Consider the following 18,162-nt stretch of genomic DNA (forward strand, 5'->3'; position numbering starts at 1 on the left):
CATAGTTATAGGGAAAACGCAGGCCACTGCCAACCCTCTAGCAGGAAGAGCATCCATGCCCTGGGTGCCCTGGCAGCAGTGTGACAGAGGCTCAGGCCTCAGTGAGCTGAGTCTTACCTGTCTGCCTTTCTTCTGCCAGTTCTGTGATGGAAGTGATAGTGGGTAACAGAAAACCCAGAAGGCAGAACAAGCTAGAAGGAAGATGAAAAGCTAAAGGCTTAGAAATTCAACACGTTTTTCTCTTCCTTTGCCATTTTGAAGACCTAACACTGTTGAATGTAGACATGATCTCTGCAATTCATTCCTATGAGATGTTTCATATAGTCACTTTCAGCAACAATTAGGGCCACATTATGACTTTCATGGGCCCCTTTCTCCATATAAAAACATTAAAATTTATATTTTATGACTCTTGGTTTAAAGATGAATATATCCATATTATATATTAAAACATTTACTTCTGCCTAAAAGTTTAATTTTGTTCTTCTGGTTTTAAAAGAAATTAAAACATTTTCTTGGCCCCTGAAAGTATTTAGATCTAGGCACTGTGTCTGATGGATAAGTTGGCCCTGATAGCAATAATGGGATTTTAAAATTAACTTCATTAAAGGAGGTTGCTTGTGTGCTGAGTAGCTGACAAATTAGTCTCTTAAATATATTTTTAAGTGAAATTCTCCTTCTATTCATATATTGAGAATAACAGTTTTTGTTGAACTGTGAATTTATCTCTCACTGTGTTTTTATTTATCTCCTTTCCCTTGGCTGCCTATAGTATGCATGAGCCAATCATTCCTAGAGGAGCCAGGCAAGGCCCCAGTCAGCTCAAGAGAACGTGCAGCATTTTTGCGTATGAAGATATCAGGGAGGTACATAAAAGGAGGTATCTTCTGCAGGTGGGCTGACTTAGTAATACCCAGTGTTTTGTCATGTTCCTTTATTCAGAGCATATATTATTTTAAAACTGATGCATGCCATGAAAACCCTCTGCAGGATCTGCATTATCCCTTAGAGTATTTCATAGATTATTCCTTAAATTTGGTTACTAGTATGTGACAGACAAACTGACATCACACGGTGCATAACTATGTATAATGCATCTCTTTAAAAAATAAAAATACCACCTAAAACTTAAGTGATATCTTGGTCATCCATCCTTATCTATAGCTATCCAAATCAGCATTATAATTGCCTTTTATTATAAAAATTACATCTTCATTATAATTTTACAAAATTTTAACTTTTTATTATTTTACCATTCTATTATGATTTTTTTTTTTTAAAGTTGAGAACACATTTGAAACAAATTGGCTCTGTTTACTTTGTAATTGAATCTGCTGGGAATTTATGACTCAGTGTTCTTCAATGGGTTCACTTTTTCAAATTCGTAGATATTGATAGTGGAAAAGTTAATATATAACCTTATTTGTGCTTTTCTTTATGTCATTTTTTCTCTGATCATTTCAGCCTATTGCTGTGGAAGTTTTCTCTGGAGATGGACGGAATTACCTCCTTGCTTTTCAGAAAGGAATTAGAAATAAAGTCTATCAAAGGTATTGCTTATTAGGAATACTTCATGGGAAGAGATGGAAGGGAAACTACCAATTTAGCTAGTTTTTAAAAATCTAGAATTTAGATCAATGAATTCATTTCTTTGAAGAAAATATTTGTTTCACTTTTTGCCAACCTCTTTAGACATGATTCTTTCTAACTAGCTTTTATAAGGATGCTATTTTATTTTGAAATGCCATTTTTTCTTCTGGCAACATACAGTGATCATCCAAAGCTACTTTCATCACTAAGTCCTGCATCTCTAAATGTAAAAGGATGGTGAAATGTAGCTTCAAAAATAATACTTCAGGTTCCAAATAGGCTTTCTTCATATTGAACAGAGAGACCAAGTTTCCTTAGAAATTACTCTCATATGAGACTTTCTCTGGCCTTGGAAGGGATGTTGGATATCTTCGCCATTGGAAAAGTAGTACAAATAAAGCACTTACTCTAATATAACCCTATTTTATTTTGGATAAAAATGTATTTCAAATTTACTTTACAAACCTCACAGTACATATCCATGGTATTTGTAGATATTTCTGTTGGATGTATGAATAATAAGGCTTTATGCACTGATCATAGATAGGAGAGACCTTCTTTTACTCTTTGAAGGGTGGTATAGATCCTGCAGCGCCTCTAGGAAGGGAAGTTTTCTATTTCAAGTCATTCCATGAGGAACAACGAATGCCAAGCAGCATTGCTAATCGCTGCAGTACAGTAATGTTAGTTAGCAGTGAGCACCTGGGAATGAGGGCAGGTCTTCAGGTGCAGTGGTTGTGAGTATTGATTAGTAAATCAGAACCCCCTTCATGTATGGGAAGAGCTAATTAAAGTGACTGAAATTTCGGTTATCTACCTTGTTAATCTCTAAGGGTGCTATTGTTTTCAGCACTAGGAAATTATTTGCTCTTCATAACTGGAAACCATTACAAGGAGATGAGTTTTTCTTTCTGTGAGACATTTCTGTGTCTGTGCCACATTCAAGGTCTACATTCATTCCAAGAATTTCTACATAATTCTCTTTGCCTTTAAAAAATGTATGTTGACATTATAAGCAACTCTGAAAAAATTTTAAGATTATCACATAAAGTTCCTTACCTTGTGTGGGTCTTCATTTATGTAGTGATGTGTCTGTTCTAACATTTTAGCTGTCAGGATTACTTGCTGTCATGTGCATACTTAGCTGTTAATCACTCTCTAGGACTTCATTAAGTTGACTCAATTCCTGTGAATCCGTGCTGCAAGGCCTTTGCTTCCTGCAACATGGCAGCATATGTAAAAGGCCAAATGATTGATTTTGCTGTGGGCTTTTATTATTTGGCTGCGGAAGCAACCACCTTATCCTAACAGAGTGTTCTATTATGTGTTCCCGCTGCCTGCCATTTATTGGGAAATGGAGGGGTAAATGAAACAAGATGTAAATGAATCATCTGTCTTTTCTCAAGCTCTCATTAGACCCTGACTGAGAATTCACTTTCAATTTTATACTATTTTTAAATTTTCCAGGTTTTTGGCTGTAGTTCCATCTCTAACTGACAGTTCCGAGTCTGTGTCTGGGCAAAGACCAAACACAAGTGTGGAGCAGGGGTAGGTGTTTGCTTCTTGCATTATAATTTAATAGTGAAATTACGATGTTTGTATCTGGACAGCATTATTTAATATTTCAGATGAGTGTTTTCTCTTCCTGGTGTTGCACAAAATTGTTTGATTACTGAAAACTAGAAGGAAAAAAAGAAAATGTGTGCATGACCACTCAGGTCAAATCAGTGCTCCCATTTTGATCAATTTTCTTGGAGTCTTTTAAGCATGCATATATTCCTATATGCATAATTAAGTTCATACTGTACATATTTCTATTTTGCTTCTTCCATTCAGTGTTATATGTAATGGTTTCCCCTGCTTTAAAGAAATTCTTTAGAAACATTACTTTTATTTGCTACCTATTCAACATATGTATAAAACATTCTTTTATTTGTGGATATTTCATTTTTATCATGTTCCCTTCAAATAATAATGCAAGTGTGATTCCTGATTATTTTTTTAGGGTAAAGTCCTCTCAGTAAAATAAAGGAAATGAATTTGAAGGCTTTTGATACACAAAACCAACTTAATTTCCATAAAAAATATGCACGTTTGTATTCCATCATTTGTGGATAAGTTTAGTTGTCTCCATAAGATGCTTCTCAACTCTTTATATTTTTTAAATTTTTTACCAATTTTATAAAGTAATTTTTTTCAGATTTTAAATGAGCATGTCTTTTATTATTAGTGCTAGAGCTCGGTAAATGTTTGTTAGCCACTTAAAATCATCATTTGGGGATTATCTATAACTTTTGCCCATTTTTTTTCTGAGGTTGTTGTTGGTGATGGTTTGATTTTTTTCTTTAAATTGAGATATAATTGACATATAACATATTAGTTTCAGGTATACAATATAATGATTTGATATTTATATATATTGTGAAATGACCACCACAGTAGTTTAAACAGTTAACCTCTCTCTTCTCTTGAGTTCTTATTAATTTGTATGGGGTTTTTCAATAATAATGTATATTACTCCTATGCTTGTCATATTTTTCACAAATTGCCCAGGTTTCCTCTTGATTTTGTTTTTTCACATTTAAAATAAAACTGTTTTTATATGTTCACACCTATCCAGTGCTTCCTTGTGCTCTTTTCAGCTGCTTTTACTCTTAGAAAGTCCTTCTGGATGATGTAGATACTTTAAGAATCCACACACCCAGCTCCATTCACAGTCACTCAGAACTGTGGTCCTTTATAATCCATTGGAAGAGAAGCTGGGCTACAAATTAATTATTACAACCTGAAAAAAATTGACTTAAAACTACTGGAGATTATGTAATTTGTAAATAAAATTTGAGTCCAGTCTGTGTATATCTAAATATATTAAATTCACGTATTTCTCTTTAGGTTGTTGCTTTTCTTTTTCTTTTTCTTTTTTTTTTTTCCAAATTTTTATTAAGGTATTATATGTGTACATATCTTACCATTGCCCCCCCCCCCGCTTTTATTTTTCTTTAGCCGAGATTTAGCAAATACAAATGCTAACTACATGCTTTTATTAGCCTCAGAAGCATGTTTTGCTCCTAATCATGTATGTTGTTGTGAAAGGCTCCCCTAGGGCACATCCAGCCTTTTTCTACTTATAATCAAATTGCTAGTACTTTCATCTGCCCTGATCATCTTCAACTTGCTATTTTCATTGTTCTTGCTACTTTTTGTGCTGAATTGGCAGTTCTTGAAGAACTTCTAAAAGCTCAAAGGCAAGAAGCAGACATTCATTTCCAACTTTAATCTTCTTTCCAATTGTTCCCTTTCTTATAAGGTTGAGGGGTGATCATAGCTCTTTTTTCCAGGGAGAGCATCCTATACATTCAGTTTTCCTAATGGGAAGAAGAATTTATAAGTGGAAAGTGGTATTTATGCCATTGAGCTGAATCTATTAATTTCCTTTCAGACATTAAAATATATAGTTAAGTGTTTGCTTACTGGTTTAACGGCCACTTTGCAATCTTCAAAATATAACTATCAATATTATAAAGTTGGTAAACCTAAAGAAGGATTTTAGCCCAGCCTGTGTGGCTCCGTGGTTGAACATCAACCTATGAACCAGGAGGTCACAGTTCGATTCCTGGTCAAAGCACATGCCGGGTTGCCCCCAGGCTCAATCCCAGTGGGGGGCAATCAGTGATTCTCTCTCATCATTGATGTTTCTGTCTTCTCTCTCCCTTTCCCTTCCTCTCTGAAATCAATAAAAATATTTTTTAAAAATAAGGATTTCATAGCATTCTAGAAAAGGCTGCTATCAAAAAATATCCACAATTTTAAATAACCTGAACAGCAATGACTTTCCTGTCAAAGTAATTTATATTCTCATTCACTTTCAACATCTCTTTTAGAAAATATGTTATGTACCTACTATGTACAAAATATTGTATATTATTTATATAGTGATTATTGGAAAAGGCAGAAGGTTGTACTAGATAATTGTTTTTAAAACTCTTTTGCCATAACCCACAGCAAAAAATATATTCTACATTGTATCCCACAACACGCAGACTGAGGTAGCTAAGAGAAAATTCACTGAAAATACTTTCATTACTATATGTGATGCCTCCCAGTGTTCTGTGTTCTTACATTCAGTTCCATGTTATTTCATATTTAAGAAGATGAAATTGATTTTACGACCCACTAATAGGTCCTCCATAGTCTGAAAAATTCCTGGACCAGGTGACTTAAAATTGTCAACTCTAAATTAGTCATTTAAAATTCTTCTGTCTACAATGTAATTATTTATTGATTTCAGGTCTGGATTGCTTAGTACTTTGGTTGGAGAGAAGTCTGTCACTCAGAGATGGGAGGTAAGTTTAATGAAAATGGAAGCTTCCTTTGTAATTTATAGTTAAACTAGAGGCCCAATGCATGAAGATTCATGCAAGAATGGGCCTTCCTTACCCTGGCTGCCGGCACTGCCTTCGCTCTGGCCGGAGCCGCCTTTCCACCTTCCCATGCTGCCCAGAGGCCCTGAGCAGCTGAAGCAGGGCGCTTGGCGCCTGTGTATGCAAATTAACCTGCCATCTTTGTTGGGTTAATTGCATACTCCTGATTGGCTGGTGGGCGTCATGAGGGTATGGTCAATTTGCATCTTACTCTTTTATTAGTGTAGATGGTGCAAGTCATACAGTTAAAAAGGCACTTTAATAACCCGTAAAATATGTACCATAGAAAAAATGTCTTATTTTTCTTTTTAGAAAAAGTTTTCATGTTCTGAAATCTATAAGAAAGAAATTGTTCTTTACCTCATTTTGCATATAACATTTTAAAAAGTGAGTATAGTGGATGTAATCGATGACTCTAAAATGAACCCTTATCTCTCTTTCCCAAGAGAGGTGAAATCAGCAACTTCCAGTATTTGATGCACTTGAACACTTTGGCCGGCAGATCATACAATGACCTCATGCAATATCCTGTGTTTCCTTGGATCCTTGCAGATTACGACTCAGAGGTAAATCTCGAGTCATTTTGTGTAAGTGGAACACATTTTCAAAAGTAATTAAGAGATACTGCAATGGCTTAGATGTTTTATAGTTTAAAGTTCTCAGCAGGCACTTATTCCAAGAAGATGAGAAGAGCTTTAGATTGGACTTGTACAGAATGTGGATAATTGACCAACTTCTTGGGTATTAATTCATAACCTCTATTTGGTTTCCTTAAGTGGTAATTAATTTGTATCCACTGGTGGATGTCTCTCTGCTCTCTGCACTGCGGCCAGTGTCAGAAACACAAATCTGCTTGAGTCATCCCTCTGTTTAAAAAGACTCAGTGAATCATTACCACAATTTGGAGAGAATTTAAAAGCCTCAGTACTGTGCCCTTTACAAAGTAGCTCCTAGGAATCTGTCCTTGGTGTGCTCCCAGGGTTGCTATTTGGGCGTCCATCTCCTTGACATCTTTCAGTTGCTCTGCACGTGCTACACTCCTAGTGTAGAGTTCTCCCAGTGCACACCTCATGCACACCTTCTCTCCCATTACACATTCACCTGGCTAGCTCCATTCCACCCTGCAGGACACATGCGAGTATCACTGTCCTGAAGCTGTGTCATGTGATAATCATAATTTGTGTTTGACCCTACTTGATTGTGAGGTCCTTGAGCACAAAGACTATTTTATGTGTCTCTCAATTCCCAACCTCTACAATAATGCCTGGTACTTAGCATACACTTTAATGTTTGTTGAATTAACAAAAAAATTAATGAGGTATTTTGCATATAGATTTTGAGGGGACAAATGTACTAATTTGACTTGTATTTATAAATGTGTATCAATTTCTCCTGCCCAAGACTTCTAAAGTACAAGTTGGCAAAAGTGGTTGGTTATAATGCCCTATTAAAAGAATACAATTTAAATATACAACAGGTGCATATTTCAAATTTCTACTTTTAAAACCTTCAGGAGGTAAATTCAGGTTTCCTTTCAAATAGATGAGTTAGGTCAACTAGAGATGAGCTTTAAAATAATCTGTGGCAGACTGAAAGATTCCGTCTCAATGACAGTCACTTGGCCTAGTCTGATGCCTTTTAGAGGCGAATGAATTCCTGAGTGTTCTACTTTATGTCACTTCCCAATCACCTCTATGAAGGAAATGCTCTGAAGTAAGGTCAGCGTGAAACAGGGGAGGTGGGGAAGAGAACAGAGAGGGAATTTGATCCTCTAGGTATGTGGGTGACGGAGGTAAAGATGAATTGAAGCTTTTGTATCCACAGTCTCCTGCTGTGTCCTTCCCAGGACTGGAAAGGATTGTCCCTCCTCCTCTTCATCTCCAGATATGGGTCCTGAGTGCCCTCCCTCTGTCAACACTTAATTTCCAAAGCAGTTGTCTTCAAACAAAACCACTTAACAAACTGCCATGTGACCTCTATAAAGTGTGAATGACCAGCAGCTGCATGGCATTGTTTTGGAGTCCAGTTCTGCCATGGGACCCAAAAGATATTAGCACGTTTTTACAAATCACCATTGTCAGCTGTAGCCACCATATCTGCATCGGTGGGCATAGAGGGTGTATGGTAATGTGGAACTAGGTTTATTTTGTATTTTAGGAGGTCGATCTTACTAATCCCAAGACATTTAGAAACCTGGCAAAGCCAATGGGAGCACAGACAGATGAACGATTAGCTCAATATAAGAAGCGATACAAAGACTGGGAAGACCCTAATGGTAAGTAACTTTTCTTGTCATTAAACTTTTACCTAATTTCAAAAGTAAGCCATTAATTTAGTGGTCTGACCTCCTTGCATCTTTCCCCCAATTGCTTATATGTCATTATCTCTCTCTAAGTTACATATGCACACATCTATACAACTATCAGAGTAGAAAATCTGGTTTTGCATGCCAACTGATGGCCATGCTTAGAAGGGATTCTTTTAGGTAGCCTGTCAGGTACTGGCAGAAAGCTAAGTAAGGTATGTCTGTTTGGCACAGGGCAGAAATTTCCCACCATAATGAACCTTTACTTTGACTCATATGTAGGCCAGGAATTACTCTTTCATTTATTGACTCAATTTTTAGAACCCTTTTGCATTTAAAAACAAAAATTGACTATCTTCTGAAACACTTCAGTTTACTTATCATTTATTATTATGTTTAATGTTTATTATGTGTTCCCCCAAAATAAGCAAAACAAAAAGGGGGGGAAAAAACTAAGCCTAACAGTATTCCCTACGTGGACTCTTGTTTTTCCATTGATTTTTAGAAAGAGTGAAAGGGAGGGAGATAGAGAAACGTTGATGTGAGAGAGACACATTGGTTGGCTGCCTCCCACACGGCCCCGACCATGGCCAGGGATCGAACCTGCAGCCCAGGTACATGTCCTTGACCAGGAATTGAACCCATGACCCTTCGGTGCATGGGCTGACACTCTAACCACTGAGAAAACCAGCCAGGGCTGGACTCTTCTCCCCGCCCCCCCCCCCCCCCCCCCCCCCGCCAATAAGAGTAGTAAAAATTGCATAATAATCATAAACAATTTAGGGAAATACGGTGGTGCAGAGCCAGAAAGAACCTAATAAAAAGTATCTGCAAGTCAATAAATATCCTGCTTTAGTGGAGATGTTTTGCTCTTCAGAGTTATCTATTACAATTAGTCTCAAAACAGGGATTGCTAGATATGCTAAGTTTGAAGGGAAAGGCATCAGATTATACTTACGTTTCATTACTGCCCAATATGAAAGTGAGGGAAGCAGTGTCACCACAAAGTTTTCATGCTACAAACGCCAGCACTAGCTGTATTTAGTGTCACAGTTGTATTTCGTGTCACTAGCTGTACTTAGTGTCATCAGCATTTTTAAGCCTATTTATACCAATTTTATTTTTTATGTTTATTCTTTTGTTTTCAATTTTGCTGTAATTTTTTGAGCAGGAGAAACTCCAGCCTATCACTATGGGACCCACTATTCATCTGCCATGATTGTGGCTTCATACCTAGTGAGGATGGAGCCTTTCACACAGATATTCTTACGGCTGCAGGTAAAACTCTAAATTCATAATTGTCACATTCTACACAAGCCTTCTTTCTATTGAAAATTGTTGCTTTTAAAAAAAAATACTGTTGCCCTGACCGGTTTGGCTCAGTGGATAGAGCGTCGGCCTGCGGACTGAAGGGTCTCAGGTTCGATTCCGGTCAAGGGCATGTACCTGGGTTGCAGGCACATCCCCAGTGGGAGGTGTGCAGGAGGCAGCTGATTGATGTTTCTCTCTCATCGATGTTTCTAACTATCTATCCTCTCCCTTTCCTCTCTGTAAGAAATCAATAAAATATATTTTAAAAAAAAAAATACTGTTATCTTGCCTTTCAAGAGGACCCATAATCAAAACATAAAGTGAAATTTGCTATATCAAAATTGATGAATAAACTAGAATTTGTTTATAATAAACAAGTGCCAAGGTCCTTTAGTCAAATAAGCAAGTAGCATATGCTTTCTGGCCAGGCATATGGAATTCAGCCTTAACTGGTTGAATTCAACAAACATTAAAAAAAAAGTAATTAGTCTATCTCATTTGCTGTTTTCTTAATTATAGCTGCTTTTCTCCATATTTTCTTTCATTCATTCAGACAGTATTCTGGTGCTTGGAGTACTTTAATGAATAAAGGCAAAAGCCCTGCCCTGTGGAGCTTATATACTACTAGAGGCCCGGTGCATGAAATTCGTGCACAGGGGTCCCTCAGCCCAACCTGCACCCTCTACAATCCAGGAGCTCTCAGGGGATGTCCTACTGATGGCTTAGGCCCACTCCCCGTGGTTCTCTGCTCTCTGCGGGGCCTGGGGATTTCTCTGCAGCCATGGAGATGAAGCCCCCATGCCCTGCTGTCCGCTCTCTGCCTGCCACAACCATGCGCCATGCGAAGGAAGCCCCAATGCCCTGCAGTGTGCTCTGTCTGCCAGGCCTGGGGGCTTCGCCATCACCGACACACTAAGGAAGCCCCCATGCCCTGTTGTCCTGGCTCTGTGTGGGGGCCTGGGGGTGTTCCCGCCGCCACCTTGCTAAGGAAGCCCCCAAGCCCTGCTGTCCTGGCTCTGTCTGCTGGTCCTGGGGCTTCCCCGCCACCGCCACGCTAAGGAAGCCCCCAAGCCCTGCTGTCCGGGCTCTGTCTGCTGGTCCTGGGGCTTCCCCGCCACCGCCATGCTAAGGAAGCCCCCAAGCCCTGCTGTCCGGGCTCTGTCTGCCGTGTCTGGGGGCGGATCCAGCCTCGCTGCTTGGTCCCCACAAACCCCCGGCGGGGCTGACAGGCCCAGACACTGCAGCAGCAGTGGAGCGGGGAGGCTGGATCCGCCCCCTCCGGCAGCGGATCCAGCCTCGCTGCTCTGGCGGACAGGCCCGGACACTCCAGCAGCGAGGTTGAGGGGACTGGGCGCCGCCATCTTGTGGCTATGGGGCCGCCATTTTGTCGCAGAGTGACGGTTAATTTGCATATTACTCTTTTATTAGATAGGCTTTTGGTTGGGGGAGCCAGTCAAACAGAATGAATATATTGTCAAGTGTTTTAGAATGTGATAAACGCTGTCAGAAAAATATAGATCAAGTAAAGGAGAATGGGAAATATAGGAATGGGAGGCAGGTGAGGTGTCAATGCAGATTTTTTAAAAATATGTTTTTATTGATTTCAGAGAGGAAGGGAGAGGGAGAGAGAGATAGAAACATCAATGATGAGAGAGAATCAGTGATCGGCTGCCCCCTGCATGCCCCACACTGGGGATTGAGCCTGCAACCTGGGTATGTGCCCTGACCAGGAATTGAACTGTGACCTCCTGGTTCATAGGCCCATGCTCAATCACTGACCCACATTGGCCAGGCACAATGCAATTTTAAGGAATGATCAGAGTAAGTCTTCTTTAAAAGGTAACATCTGAACAAAAACTTTGAGGAAAGGGAGTTAATCATTCCAGTCTCGGGTGAAAGTGTGTTCTAGGCAAAGGGCACAGCCCAGGCAAGGCCCTAAGTCAAGTGTATGCTTGAGATGCCTCAGGAACAGCAAGAAGGTCGATGTGTCTGGAGCAGAGTAAGTGTGGGGAGTCCTAGAGGCCAGATTATGGAAGCCCTTGATGGCCACAGTGAACTTCATCATAGAGACTGTTATTCTGTGTTCACTTAAAACACAGCATAAAGAGCTTGATTGAGGAAGGGGGTGGTGGGCAAAAGAAATCCCATTTCTATTTGAATTTGTTTTATCAACCTATATATTTTTGATCACCTTCCTAGTTCTCCACTTAATTCTCATTGGTGTGAGAACTTCAGTGTAATGTTATTTGCGAAATTTGTCAAGCACATATATACCTGGAACATCTCCAACTGTAAATGACTACAATCTTTAAGAGAGCATCATCAAAATAAGGAAGAATTGATATTCCTTATTGTCTTGCCTCTCTCTAAAAACTAGTATTTTTTAAAATGGCTTTTTAAAGTCTTTACATTTGGATTTCACTCTGATTACAAAACAAATACATTAAACACCCTTTGTAAAGAATACCCCAGAAATAATTAATTTGATTGATTTTGGGAAGGTGATCATTTAAAATGTAGTGTATTTGACATAGGATGATGGGAAATGGAAAGGTAAGCAAACTTCTACTTAGGGTTTTCAAGCCCTTGAGCTTGACTAAAGCTGTGAGGTGGGAATGCTTCTCTAATAGGGCAGTGCTTCTCATTCTGCCCACAGGGAGGCCACTTTGACCTGGCTGACCGGATGTTCCACAGTGTGCGGGAGGCCTGGTATTCAGCATCAAAGCACAACATGGCAGACGTAAAAGAACTGATCCCAGAGTTTTTTTACTTACCAGAATTCCTGTTCAATTCCAACAACTTTGATCTGGGTACGTAGAGTGGTGGCACTGTCTCAGAAATGTCATCCAGGAAGACATTGGTAGAAATAAGTCACTTTTCTAAAGATTGCAGTACACACTGAGGAGATGGCCTTGTGGTTTCCGCTACCGCTGTTTACTGTAATTGGTGTCTGCGATTAAGTAGAAAAAGAAAAATGGCTGTTTCAAGCCTAGAGTCTGGGAAACGTTTATAAATTGACACAGATTACATCTACTGGTCAGAATATTGTTATGTCAATGAAAACGAACATGAGGTAAAAATTTATTTGAAAATTATTGCAATTGAAACCCATTAGTAGCCAAGAGTGGCGTATCCAAATTTTCATGTATTATTTTAAGCTTATGTATTGCTTGAGGCATTCTCAGCTTACATATAATATGTTTTAAAATTAGAATTTCATAATAACTGTAAGTAAATTCCTTTTCTTATCCTGCTAGGGTACTGATTTCTAGAAAAACAAGACCAAATCAACATTTATAAAAAGGAGAGAAATTTCATCAGTGCTCTGCTCCCAGTGTGTTATCTAGCAGCTACAGGAAATTGATTTGACTTTGGTTACAGTTTCTTGGAACACAGTTTGCTGATCTGTGTTTCTGATTATTTCTTTTAAAACCTATAATAATTCCATTGTTTCCACTGTAGGATATTTCTGCCAGATATTCTTCTGTTTTATGTTTTTTATACCTTGTACTTTATGCTGTATTTAAGAGTTCAACATATAAATCATTACTATACTACCTCAAAATGTTTCATTAACAGAAAATCCAGGAAACTATTCATATCTAATTATTTGAGTGATTTTTTAAAGACAATTTTAACTTAATTTATCCATCAGCAGTCCTAACTTTGTGAAATTACAGTTCTAGGTTCATTGGAAAAGATAATAAGACTCTCTGAGTAGCCCCAGCAGAAGTCCTGAAGTTGAGTCTCATTACTTCTGATTGGTCCTGGAACTCACCCATGAGTAGCTAAAGACACCAAGTTCTAGGACTTGGAGTGGGAGGGAGTGATGGTTACTGGGAGGAATAGAATGGATAGTAAATAAGGGAAAACAACTGATATGTACAATGCATATGGCTACACATTAGTGTTATATTAGGTTTACTTACAGTTCTCCTTTGGAGAAGGACTCTCTTCCCTAGGGACATCACTTTCCAAGACACAAATATGGAAAGGCACAAAGAGAGATACCCTCGATCTTTCAGAAACAGTGGATCCATTATAATAGTCAGTGTTGCAAAAATGTTTTAGCCAGACTACTTACAAACCCAACCAAATACTCCGCTTTCACATGAGTAATAAAAGAAGGACCGTGTGTCTCTGTCACACTCACCTTCAGAAGAAATCATCTTTCTCCCATGAAATCACAGACTACATAAAACACTATTTGCTTGTAAGACCTAAAGCCATAAAACTGTAAGAGAAAAGCATAGGATTACATCTTCACAATTTTGTATTAGGCAATGGAGTCTTAGATAGGATATTAAAAGCACAAGCAACAACAATAAAAGAGAATTGAAATTGATGAAAATTTAAAACTTTCTGCACTCAAAGACATTATGCAGAAAGTAAAAGAAAACCTTCACAAAAGAAAACGATGTATCTTTTAAGGGCCTGGTGTCCAAAATATGAAGAACTCTTAAATAGGCAAAGGACCTGAATAGAAGTTAGTCAAATACCCAATAAGCACATGAAAGATGTTCAGTATCAGTAGTCACTAGGGAAATGCAAATCAAGACCACAGTGAGGTGCCACTGTACATCTAAATATGGCATGTAATGTAAAAAAACAAAAATGTGCAATAACAGAAAACATCAAGGACTGTGAAGAAATTAGAACCTTGTCCGTTGCTTATGGGAATGTAAAATAGTTCAGCCTCTGTGGGAAGCAGTGCATAAGTTTCTCAAAAAGTTAAACATAGAATTACCATATGACCCAGCAATTCCACTCTTGGGTATATGTCCCAGAGAACTGGAACAGGGCATCAAGTGCATGTACCCTCATGTTCAAAGAGGCACTGTCTATAATATTCAAATGGTAGAAGCAGCCCACGTGTCTATCAGTGAATAAACAAATTGTGGAGTCTATCTATATATAAAAGCCTAAGCAACCGGTCGACTGTCCGACCAGTAGCTATGATGCACAATGACCACCAGGGGGCAGACACTCAACACAGGAGCTGCTGAGCTGCGGTGACTTGGCAGCTGTGGTTCTCAGGTGATGCACCTGGAACCATAGAGGAAGGAGCCTGATTCCAGGTGCATCACCCAAGAACAGCCCTCTCGAAATCCAGGACCCCTCGGGGGATGTCGGAGAGCCGGTTTTGGCCCAATCCCTGCAGGCCAGGCCAAGGGACCCCACCGGTGCATGAACCCATGCACCGGGCCTCTAGTATACATATAATAGAATATTATTCAGTCATAAAGTATGAAGTATCAATAAATGCTGCAACATGGATGAGCCTCAGAACATTAGGCTAAGTGAGAGAAGCCAGACACAGAAGGTCACATATGTGTGATTCCATATATGTGGAATATCCTGAGTAGGTGGTTTCCAGGGACAGGGGGTGAGAGGAATGGGGTCAACTGCTTAATGGGTACAAAGTTTCTTTTTGGGGTGATGAAAATGTTTTGGGACTAGAGAGGTTATGATTGCACAACATTGTAAACGTACTAAATACCACTGAGTTGTTCACCTAAAAATAGTTAATTTTATGCTATGTGAATTTCACTTCCATAAAAAGAAAGCAGTAGAATACAGTTTACCCCTTTGCCCAGAAGAGATGGTAAATGGTTTAAAAGCAAAAACACTGGAGTTTTTCCCTACTTCTGGAATGAGTGACACGCACCCCTGGTCTTCTTGTCCTCACACCCTGGGAGTACTTGGAGGGGCGCTTCAGAGGCAGGATTAGGTAAACAGAGCATTTTCTATACTAGTAGACCTGTTTCCTTTAAGTATGTTTTAAAACTGCAGATAGTGCTGATTAAATAACAATTATATCACATAATTATTTAGGGATTATGAGAAAAAAAATTGAAAAGCAGATTATACTTGAAATAGCCTGAGAATTGTTCTCATTATCAAAAAATTAGTCCGGAAGGGCATTTTAAGGTACAGGAATGAGGGTGTGAAAGGGGGGAGTGGTTGTAATAAGTTGATTCTTTTATTTTTTTCTTAAGTCTTAGGGTAATTAGTCAAGACGTTCCTTTAAACAATAAACTGATTTGTGTATCTTTCACTTAGTATTACATTGTAAACAAGCCCATCAAATAACAATGACAAAAACAAGATTGCTTCCAAGGAAAATGTTTTTTATTAGCCACTACTTGGAACTATCTTTGTGTTCTAAAATTTGAACAATTGCACTTCTCTGTGAAAATTTTTAATACAGCTATTTATCTAACCAACTGCTGTTAAGCTAGTGAGCAACATTTTTGTTTATCGAGTCATTTTTTATAATGATCATCTGATTTGTACCTAGCAAAACTCTAAGCTCAAGTTACCTTTTTGGTGTTATTTTTAAAAAGGAAAAAAAAAGAACCTATTTCCTTAGATGCCAGTCCCATTAATGTATTTTGTTGGGATAGATTTCATAGCAAATGGTTTCTTTAATACCTTAGTGATTATCTGGCTATGACTTAAATTAACAGAATACGTTATTTTAACAATACATTAAAATACAAAAACACGTGGAATAACTATCACTTGGTGTGCATTATCACAACATGATGTTTCTGTTTCTGTCAGGTAGCCGATAGTCTTTCCAAATGTTTTTGTGGGTTTTTTTCTGTTAAATGAACACTAACAGCAAAAGGTTGTGTTTCAGATTTTATTTCTTTAATGAGAATCTTTACAGCAAAATACATATCAGGTCTATAGAGCTCTCTGAAGATTAATGAATCAGAAATATGAGAAACCCCATGTATTCCAAATATCCCAAGGAGACAGTGGCACTTTCATTTCTTCTTTTTCTTTTTTTTTTTTTTAAATCCTCACCCGGAGAGATTTTTCCATTGATTTTTAGGGAGAGTGGAAGATAAAGGGAAAGACAGAGAAAAACATTGATGTGAGAAAAATAGATCGATTGGTTGCCTCCTGCACGCGCCCTGACCAGGGCCCTGGCCAGGGAGGAGCCTGCAACTCATTTCTTCTTAAACGAAGAGAACCAAATGAAAGTTACTGAGGAGTTGGGAATTCTGTCAGTAGCCTTCTCCATGCAAATGGCAAAATTATGTCAGAACATTAAGACAAGAATTTCAGTACTAGTTAACTACTGATGACTCACCAAGCGTGAAGCATTCTGGAAAAGCCTTAAAAAGGCAGAGATTAGAGCAGCGGTCACCAACTTTTCAGACCTCATGGACCAGTGGTCCATGGGCCACTAGTTGGCAACCTCTGGTTTAGAGAAATGTTAATGATCTTCCAAATGAACCATCCATCCTAAAGGGATTAAATTTGAGGGGTTTTTCCAAACTCAGAACAGTAGCCCCATAAAATGTTTCATTTAGGACTCCTGTGGTCAGTTAAGTTTCAGACATGTTGTAATATCCCTCCTAGAGAAATGCCTTGTGTCTGAGGAGTCTTGCAGGAAAGAAACGCCCAACTTTGCATAGCTCAGCATTTCCTGAAGTCGCGTGACTGTGAGCACCCCTATGTTTTGCTAACACTTAATAAATCTCTCTGAGGAAGTACACTAAGGATCAGTCTTAGGAAAATAGCAGAGTAGATGATCTCAGGGTCCTGGTGGTAAGATTTCATGGTTCTGATAATGAATCTAAACCCACTGTTCTCTGCTATGTTAACCTGAAGTTATTATTTATCACACTTTTCCTCTCTCTCTCTCTCTCTCTCTCTCTCTCTCTTTTAATGTATCCAACTGCACAGGCTGTAAACAAAATGGCACCAAACTTGGAGATGTTATCCTCCCACCCTGGGCAAAAGGGGACCCACGAGAATTCATCAGAGTCCACCGAGAGGTAATGAGGGTACACTTGGCAGTTGAACTTGGATCTCACTGGGTCATTGGCCACAGTATGAAGAAAGGAACTTGAGCAGTGTATCACCCATTTGGTCAAGTTACTAATATTGTTTTTATGCTTTTTAGTTATTTTAATTCCTGTTGCTCATTGGCCAATTTTTTTTCCTTTCTGAGCAATTAATAAATGTCAGCCGGTGACTGAACCTTTGCTTTGAATTTCAGGCTTTGGAATGTGATTATGTGAGTGCCCATCTGCATGAATGGATTGACTTAATCTTTGGCTACAAACAGCAAGGCCCTGCCGCAGTAGAAGCTGTAAACGTCTTCCACCATCTGTTTTATGAGGGTCAAGTGGATATCTACAACATAAACGACCCACTGAAGGAGACAGCCACAATAGGGTTCATTAACAACTTTGGTCAGATTCCTAAACAGGTATGGATGTTCTTATCATCAGTGTTCTCAGGTTCTGTTTTTAAGTGCTGTAACATTTCTTTAGATTAGTGGTTCTCAACCTTTCTAATGCCGCGACCCTTTACTACAGTTCCTCATGTTGTGGTGACCCCAAGCATAAAATTATTTTCGTTGCTACTTCATAACTGTAATTTTGCTACTGTTAATGAATCCTAATGTAAATATCTGTGCTTTCTGATGGTCTTAGGCTCTACAGCAGCAGTTCTCAACCTGTGGGTCGCGACCCACAGGTTGAGAACCGCTAGCAGGGTCTCCTAAGACCA

General features: G+C 38.8%; 1 protein-coding gene across 9 annotated transcripts in view; it reads left to right on the forward strand.

The window, feature by feature from the left end:
• Nucleotides 1-18,162, forward strand: part of WDFY3 (WD repeat and FYVE domain containing 3) — a 284,218-nt gene that overhangs the window by 241,856 nt on the left and 24,200 nt on the right. For all 9 annotated transcript variants that reach the window (XM_080682022.1, XM_080682020.1, XM_080682021.1 and 6 more), the window contains 10 exons: nucleotides 773-893; nucleotides 1,465-1,550; nucleotides 3,058-3,138; nucleotides 5,879-5,933; nucleotides 6,458-6,577; nucleotides 8,169-8,286; nucleotides 9,488-9,594; nucleotides 12,284-12,437; nucleotides 17,332-17,423; nucleotides 17,648-17,860. In XM_080682022.1, the coding sequence (XP_080538148.1) occupies nucleotides 773-893; nucleotides 1,465-1,550; nucleotides 3,058-3,138; nucleotides 5,879-5,933; nucleotides 6,458-6,577; nucleotides 8,169-8,286; nucleotides 9,488-9,594; nucleotides 12,284-12,437; nucleotides 17,332-17,423; nucleotides 17,648-17,860 (1,147 nt within the window). The remainder of the gene's footprint in view (nucleotides 1-772; nucleotides 894-1,464; nucleotides 1,551-3,057; nucleotides 3,139-5,878; nucleotides 5,934-6,457; nucleotides 6,578-8,168; nucleotides 8,287-9,487; nucleotides 9,595-12,283; nucleotides 12,438-17,331; nucleotides 17,424-17,647; nucleotides 17,861-18,162) is intronic.

This window comes from Plecotus auritus, assembly GCF_963455305.1.
Source record: "Plecotus auritus genome assembly, chromosome: 1".
NCBI lineage: Eukaryota > Metazoa > Chordata > Mammalia > Chiroptera > Vespertilionidae > Plecotus > Plecotus auritus.